The 7977-nt window shown below is 54.0% G+C and overlaps 1 protein-coding gene across 1 annotated transcript in view; it reads left to right on the top strand.

Annotated features, from left to right (window-relative positions):
* Window positions 1-7200, top strand: part of Poll (DNA polymerase lambda) — an 8710-nt gene extending 1510 nt beyond the window's left edge. The window contains exons 3-9 of the mRNA XM_021205610.2: window positions 818-1112; window positions 1337-1496; window positions 1749-2066; window positions 3433-3606; window positions 4257-4385; window positions 5801-5969; window positions 6295-7200. Coding sequence (XP_021061269.1) covers window positions 818-1112; window positions 1337-1496; window positions 1749-2066; window positions 3433-3606; window positions 4257-4385; window positions 5801-5969; window positions 6295-6659 — 1610 coding nt within the window. The 3' untranslated portion in view covers window positions 6660-7200. The remainder of the gene's footprint in view (window positions 1-817; window positions 1113-1336; window positions 1497-1748; window positions 2067-3432; window positions 3607-4256; window positions 4386-5800; window positions 5970-6294) is intronic.
* The last annotated feature ends 777 nt before the right edge of the window (window positions 7201-7977 follow it).

Here is a 7977-nt window from a genome sequence, read left to right as displayed (position 1 = left end):
CTCACACACTGGAACTCAAACACTGGAGCTCACACACTGAAACTCAAACACTGGAGCTCACACACTGGAACTCAAACACTGGAGCTCACACACTGGAACTCAAACACTGGAGCTCACACACTGGAACTCAAACACTGGAGCTCACACACTGCAACTATCAGCCTTCTTGTTTTCAGCTAGAAGCAGATTGACAGAAGTGACCTTACCTGTGGAGGGGCCAAGATCTCTTTTACCTACGTTGTATTAGCTTTGGTTTCTGTCCCTTTCTCTTATTTAGAGTCTCATTGTAACCTTGACCTTGCCTTATAGCTCAGAACGACCTTAAGCTCCCCATCCTCCTGTCTCCACCTCCCAAGTCCAGCTGGTGTGTTGTCCTTTGATTTTGTTTTTGTTTGTTTTTCGTTTCGTTTTTTAATTTTATTTTTCTCCCCCAGACAGGGTTTCTCTGTATAACCCTGGCTGTCCTGGAACTCACTCTGTAGACCAGGGTGGCTTCAAACTCGAAAAGCAAAACAAAACAACAAAAAAGGAAGTTTGCTGTATGTTTGCAGTAGAATTCTTTGAAGGTATTTTGTTCTCTGGATGGCAGGAAAAGGAAGGGAGGTGACTTCAAACAGTTCATTATAGCTCTGACCTACAACTGTAATCCCAGCACTTGGAGGTCAAGGCAGAAGGATCAGGAGCTCAAGGTTATCCTCTGCTACATAGTCAGTTTGAGGCCAGCCTGTGCTACATGAGACCCTGTCTCAAATAATAGTGCAATAAAATGAATAATAATAATAACTATGGTGATACCATTTGAATATCCTCTCCACAGGATGGCTGAGCTCCCTAAGAGCCCACATTATGCCCACTGGCATTGGACGTGCCCGGGCTGAACTCTTTGAGAAGCAGGTTATCCAGCACGGCGGCCAGGTGTGCTCTGCCCAGGCCCCAGGAGTCACTCACATTGTGGTGGACGAAGGCATGGACTATGAGCGGGCTCTCCGGCTCCTCAGGCTGCCCCAACTACCCGCTGGTGCTCAGCTGGTGAAGTCCACCTGGCTGAGCTCGTGCCTACAGGAGGGAAGGCTGACAGACACGGAAGAATTCAGCCTTCCCATCCCCAAGAGGTTGGCTGCTCTTAGCCTTTCTCAGGTGTTTGTTGATAACGTTTGAGTTTCCATCTTGAGTTATTAAAAAAATCAAAAAAACAGAAAAACAAACTCTCCTACTTTTTAAATTGGACATATTTGGAAACTAAGGTTTCTGTGTAGAGAAAGACTGGGGAGGTGGGGGGACAGAGGCAGGTGAGCCTTGATACCCTAACTCTCTGTGACCTCCCCCTGCCCTCTAGGTCCTTGGACGAACCACAGCCCAGCAAGTCAGGCCAAGATGCTTCTGCCCCCGGCACCCAGGGGGATTTACCCAGGACCTCCCTGTCTCTTTCTCCTCCCCACACCAGAGCTGTATCTCCTCCCCCAATGGCAGAAAAGCCACCAAGAAGCCAAGCCCAGGTGAGGAGCCTCCCAGCCCAGGGTGATGATCACAGAAATGGAAGGGCCCGGAGGTTATACAAAAAATTCTAGGTCTCTCTCGATTATGCACCTGTCCCAGTTCTGTGCTCACCCGGTCATGTCTGCCTTGGGCTGGGCTCTGGAGGAAGCCCCTTGGGGCCTTTTCCTCAAGTCAAAGCAGGAGATGCCTCCCCACCAGACAACGCTCTCTTCTGAGGAGGGCACAGATTTATTACTTTCTTCTATTTGCAGCTCAGCTCAGAGGATGAAGCCAGCGATGGGGAAGGGCCCCAGGTTAGCTCAGCAGATCTGCAAGCCTTGATCAGTGGGCACTACCCGACTCCCCCTGGGGAAGATGGTGGGCCTGAGCCAGCCCCAGAAGCTCTGGATAAGTGGGTCTGTGCACAGCCCTCGAGCCAGAAGGCAACGAACTACAACCTGCACATCACAGAGAAGCTGGAAGTGCTGGCTAAAGCCTACAGTGTCCAGGGAGACAAGTGGAGGGCCCTGGGCTATGCCAAGGCCATCAATGCTCTCAAGAGCTTCCACAAGCCTGTCAGCTCCTACCAGGTACGTGGGGGAAGGGGTTGTTTCTTCTTTACTCAGTGCTGGTTACAGCAGCACTCGTCATTAACTAGTGGTTAACTGAAGTCACCAGTGGGCATCAGACTTAGTGCTTAAGAGTTTATAATGACTGGTATCTACATACAGAGACAAACTGACAGGAGAGGGGGGGTGGGTGGGAAACAGACCAACAAAATAGTTAGGACTAGAAAATGGGTGCTTAGGGGCTTATTACACTGTTTCTTCTATGTCTGAGTGTTTTTATATGATAAGTTTAAAGCCAGGCGTGGTGGTTCGTGTGTTAGACTCTGGAGCCCATTGATTATGGACTCTAGGCAAGTTAGTTACTCTGTCAGTTTTCCAATCACTGGAAAGGAATTAACAACTGTAGGCCATTCACAGGGGTTTTGTAAGGTTGGAAGATGGTTTCAGTAGCACAGAATGATATATAGTAAGCCTCAGGCATTGTGGTACAGTGGGCCCCCAGTCAGGCAGTGTGGTGCAGTGAGCCCCCAGTCAGGCAGTGCTGTGAGCACTCCTGCCCACAGGCAGTGTGGTGCAGTGGGCCCTCAGTCAGGCAGTGCTGTGAGTGCCCCCCCCCAGGCAGTGTGGTACAGTGGACCTTCAGTCAGGCAATGAGGTGCAGTGAGTCTCCAGACAGGCAGTATGGTTCAATAAGCCCCCAGGCAGTGAGGTACAATGAGCCCTCAGGCAATGAGGTACAGTGAGTTTCCAGACAGGCAGTATGGTTCAATAAGCCCCCAGGCAGTGTGATGCAGTGAGCCCCAAGTCAGGCAGTGCTATGACACCCCCCTCCAGGCAGTGTGGTGCAGTAGGCCCTCAGGCAGTGTGGTGCAGTGAGCCCCCAGACAGGCAGTGCAGTGACCACCCCATAGGCAGTGTGGTGCAGTGAGCCCCTAGGCAAGCAGTGTAGTACAGCGAGAGCCCCCCCCCCATACATGCTGCAGGCAGTACAGTCCAGTGAGCCCGCAGGGAGTGCGGGTGCAGAGTTGTGATGTGGTGGCAGTGGTGGTGGCGATGAGCACTGTCGTTTTCTCTACCTCTTTTTGTGGTTATTTTGTTTTACTTTTTCTTTTGGAGACAGAGTCTCTCTACACAGCCCTGACTGGTCTGGAACTCACAGATTGCTGCCTGGGCTTCTGCCTCTGCCTCCAGGAGTTCTGGGATTTAAGGCCTGCCTAGCCATTTTCTCTACTTCTTATTGCTGGTCTCTGGGAACCAAAGGACAAGTTCCATATGGTTGCTGGGCTAGCTTTGGGGCAGATATTCTGTTGAAGGAGCCACATTCCCCTCTTCTGGCTCTCCCTTCCTGGCCTCTTCCGCGTCCTCCTCTGTGCCACTTCCTCCCTAGGAGGCCTGCAGCATCCCGGGAATTGGCAAGCGGATGGCGGAGAAGGTCATGGAGATCCTGGAGAGTGGGCATCTGCGGAAGCTAGACCACATCAGTGACAGTGTGCCTGTCTTGGAGCTCTTCTCCAACATCTGGGGAGCTGGGACGAAGACTGCCCAGATGTGGTACCATCAGGTCATGCCAGCCCACCTGCCTTTTGAGTATTGCTGCTACAGAGTCTCTGCCCACATCCCTTCCTGTCCCCCTGCAGGAACCTGGGTCTCTCTGCTTTCCTACCCTGAGCCCTCATGGGAGTGAAATCCAACTACAAGGACGCCAGAGTTCACATTGGTCCCCCTCCTGTCCCCAGAACAGCCATGTGGCTTAGTGTCCTTGACCTGTGGACAGAAAGAATAAATTACTCTGTCCCACATACCAGCAAGGGATTTTCTGTTGTTTGTGGGTTGGTTTTTTTGAAAGTATAGCTCGCCCTGTAGCCCTGGCTTAACCTAGAACGTCCTATGTAGATCAGGCTGATCTGCCTGGCTTCAGCAAGGGACTTTCTACGGAGCCCAGGCTTTGGGCTCCATGTCTCGAACAGTGGCTCTCAAACTTGGCCATGCCAAGAATGATCTTGGGAGTTTGTGAGCATGAAGCCCAGACCCATTTTAGACCGAGGGATGAGGGACCAGCATGCCCAGATCATGTCCCACTGAATAGAGGCTGGACCTGGCTGGTCCTGCCGTATGTCTTCCATGGCAGCTGCTGTGACAGCCACCGGTGACTCTGGTCTGTTTATTAATCCTGGGTCCTCATAGCTTCTAATTCTGGTTGCTTTCTTCCAGGGCTTCCGAAACCTAGAAGACCTCCGAAGCTTGGGCTCCCTGACCACTCAGCAGGCCATTGGCTTGAAGCACTACGATGACTTCCTGGACCGCATGCCCAGGGAGGAGGCTGCAGAAATTGAGCAGATGGTAAGCACAGCTCAAGCTGACAGCTCCTGAAGCCCTAGCCGGGCAACCCCAAGGCAGCGGAAGTTAAGAGGTCGACAGAGATCGCGTATACAAGAGCCGTAGGTCCAGGGACCCCAGGTGGGGTGGGCACTGCAGTGGCAGCCCTCTGGTCTCAGGGTCAGCGAGCATAAACTCTGGGCACTGGTCTAGCATGGGGCAAGCACACAGCCTTAAGGCCTGAGTATGTGGTTCAGAGGTAGCGCTGCTGAGCATGCCCAAGACCCTACTTCCATCCTCAGCATCACAGAAAGGGAAAAACAAAAAAAACAAAAAACAAACCAAAAAACCATCTAGTTGGCCAAGAAATAGGTTTGGCCAAGTTAAAGGTTCAGCTTAGAGCTAGGGGCTGGGTCTGTAAGTTCATGTGCAGGGTTGAGTCAAGAGAGACGGGGTATACCAAATGTCTACTGTTTGTTCAGCTGGCGTCAGGATCAGGCTGGTGCGTGGGCAGGGGTCTTGGTGAGTGACAGATGAACCGGCCTGTTAGCAGAAGGATCGGAGAGACCTAGATGAGGAAGAAAAAGCCTCCACCAGCACCCACAGATGGAACTGTGGGTGCTGGTGCTGGATGGTTAGACCCATCACAGAGCTATGGTGCTAATGCTGACACTGCACTCAGCTACGGTGTCCCGGCACAGAGAATGCCCCGGTCAGCCACCAGCTCCTAGCCCATCGGAAGAGACCGGCTTCCCCACTGCAGGCTGCCCGCAAGTAGGGCTCCAGCTGTAGGGATCCTGGTGGGATTGCTCATCCAGACAGCCTCTTCCATTCTCCTGGGAGGCCCAAGAAGGGATTGAAGGGACTAGCAGAAATATGTCACAGGAATTGGGGTGTCCTGGCTGTGAGCACCCAGGGCCCCTGAGACCTCAGTGTCCTGCAGAGGGGGTGGGCTAGGTCTCTCAGATCCTTCTCTGACAGGCCGGCCTCACCCCTCTGAGAATGGTGTGGGCGGCTCCTGCCCTCCCCTTCCCACAGCTGCAGTGGTATTTTGTGCTTCATTTTCTCCCAGCCAGGTTGGAGGGTCTCTGCCAGCTACCTGCTCAGGCCTTGACCCCGAGCTTCCACATAGCCATCAGCTTCAGATTGGTAGGCTGCTTGAGATGCATGGGCGTGGCCTTTGTGATTGGCAGACCTTTTACAGTCCTGGCCACTGGATGTGGGTCGGGGTCAGAACCCATGGAGTGTCCCTCTGCTCTTACACAGAGGCCTTCTGCTGAGGCAGAGTCAATGTCCTCAGGCCTCTAACAGGCTTGCCTCTCTAGTGCCCCGTGGTACATCCCCTCAGCTTAGTATGAATCCTGGGGAAAGGCTGGGACAAAGGCCGGTGCTGTTCCGGGAGAGGCCTCAGCCTCTCACCCCTCCCTGCTCTTCCCCAGGTCCGGATATCAGCCCAGGCCTTCAACCCTGGGCTGTTGTGTGTGGCCTGTGGCTCTTACCGACGGGGGAAGATGACCTGTGGGGACGTGGACGTACTCATTACTCACCCCGATGGTCGATCCCACCAGGGCATCTTCAGCCGCCTCCTTGACAGCCTTCGGCAGCAAGGTATCCATTCCGACTTTGGGGGAGCAGGCTACCAGTGGGCAGCCACCTCCGAGCGGTCACCTCCAAGTTCTCAATTTGAGGCATGCTGGGTGGGAAGGGCTTTGCAAGAACCCTACCTCTCCTGGGGCCAAAGACAAGAAAAACAGGGGCAGGTCTCACACTGTCCACTTTCCACAGATGAGGAATTGGGCCCAGAGGGGTGAGGTCACTCAACTCACAAATAGGCACAGGGTACGCTGGGAATAAAGAATCTTAGGGGAACTGAAAGCGTGAGACTATCAGGCCTGGCTCCCTGCCCCACCAGACATCCCTTGTGTTGGGCCAGGGTTCCTCACAGATGACTTGGTGAGCCAGGAGGAGAACGGCCTGCAGCAGAAGTACCTGGGTGTGTGCCGGCTCCCGGGGCCCGGGCAGCGCCACCGGCGACTGGACATCATCGTGGTACCCTACCGTGAGTTTGCCTGTGCCCTGCTCTACTTCACCGGCTCTGCCCACTTCAACCGGTCCATGAGAGCTCTGGCCAAGACCAAGGGCATGAGCCTGTCGGAGCATGCGCTCAGTGCAGCTGTGGTCCGGAACAGCCAAGGTGTCAAAGTGGGGCCTGGACAAGTGCTACCCACCCCCACGGAGAAGGATGTCTTCAAGCTCTTAGGCCTGCCCTACCGAGAGCCTGCTGAACGGGACTGGTGACTTAGGACTCAGGCAAGGGGAACTATGTTGGATGAACTGCCTCGTGTAACCATCTCGCACCCTCTTAGCCGTGCCTCACTTTGTCGGTTACACTTGCCCTGAGTGGCCGAGCTAGGAGCTTTGGGCCTGCGGGGAGGAGCCAGTCTGATTCCGAGAGCCCGCAAACTCTCTCTCCTGGACAGGATTTATGCTGCTGTCCCCTCTGCTCCCCTCTGCTCCCGGTCACAGGTTTTTACACGGCCCCTTCCCTGTTCAAGTAGAGCAGGTGGCTGGTTTCAAGCCAACCGGTTTCCTGCACTGAAGGCTCATGCTTCTCTTTCCACTCCAAGACTGATGTAGCTGTGTGGGGTCAGCAGGGGCTGCAGGAGGAGAGAGAAGCAGCTGTGGGTTCAGCGTCTTCCTAGAGCCTTCACAGTAGAGAAAGCCATGTGGATTCTCTCACCCGCTCACTTCCTGTGCAGCTGGAGCTGCTGGGGGCGGCCTGCCCGGACTCTGAGGGTGGCTTCTAAGGGCCCTGAGGCCTAATAAAATGCTTCAGACAATTCAACTTGCCTGCTGTCTGTGAGCTGCTCCAACCCCACCTGTTGTCCTCCATTCCAGCAGAACAAAGATGGGAGGGGCTCACTGTCAGAAACCCACTGACTGCCTTCTAGCCCGGCCTGGGGTGTGGGGTAAGAGAGGGAATCAGAGTCGACACAAGGGGCCCCCTCAGTCCTCCCTGTGCCCTAAGACGGGACTATTGTGGGACATGAGCCAAGGTGACAAGTTTGAAGGAAACAGTAAGAGACGCCATGCAGGAGTGACCTGGAAGAGGGGCAGGCAGGGTGGTGAGGAGGTGGCCATCTAAGAGGTCACGAGACTTTAGGACCAGTTAGGAACCAGTCCTCGGGAGGGTGCTGGGGTTGGAAAGATCTGGCTCCACGGTCTGGTTGATGGCCCAGACTGTAGTGAGCCTGCAGTGTACACACTTCTGAGTTGGGCATTGCGAGACAGGGAGAGTGGGCAGAGGTGGGGACCTGGAAGGAGGTGGAAAAATTGATCCAGAGTCAGAAGGCTCCCTGGAGAGACCCCAGGACCCACTGGGCGATTGTGAGGTAGAACATGAGGCAAGCTTAAGCCCAGATATTCTAACTTTAGTCTGTAGAGTATGAAGGGTGTGTGTGTGTGTGTGTATCTAGAAGGGTATGCATGTTTCTATAGAAGAGTAGGTGTGTGTTTCTGTAGAATCCCAGAATTGGTTTTTGTCCCCTTGACCTCAGTCCTGGCCTCTGTCTGGGCAGTGGTACATACCTGTAATTGCAGATACTCAGAAGGCAGG

This window comes from Mus pahari, chromosome 1 (assembly GCF_900095145.1).
Source record: "Mus pahari chromosome 1, PAHARI_EIJ_v1.1, whole genome shotgun sequence".
NCBI lineage: Eukaryota > Metazoa > Chordata > Mammalia > Rodentia > Muridae > Mus > Mus pahari.
Note: the sequence above shows the minus strand (reverse complement) of the source record. Positions and strands in the feature narration are given on the sequence as shown.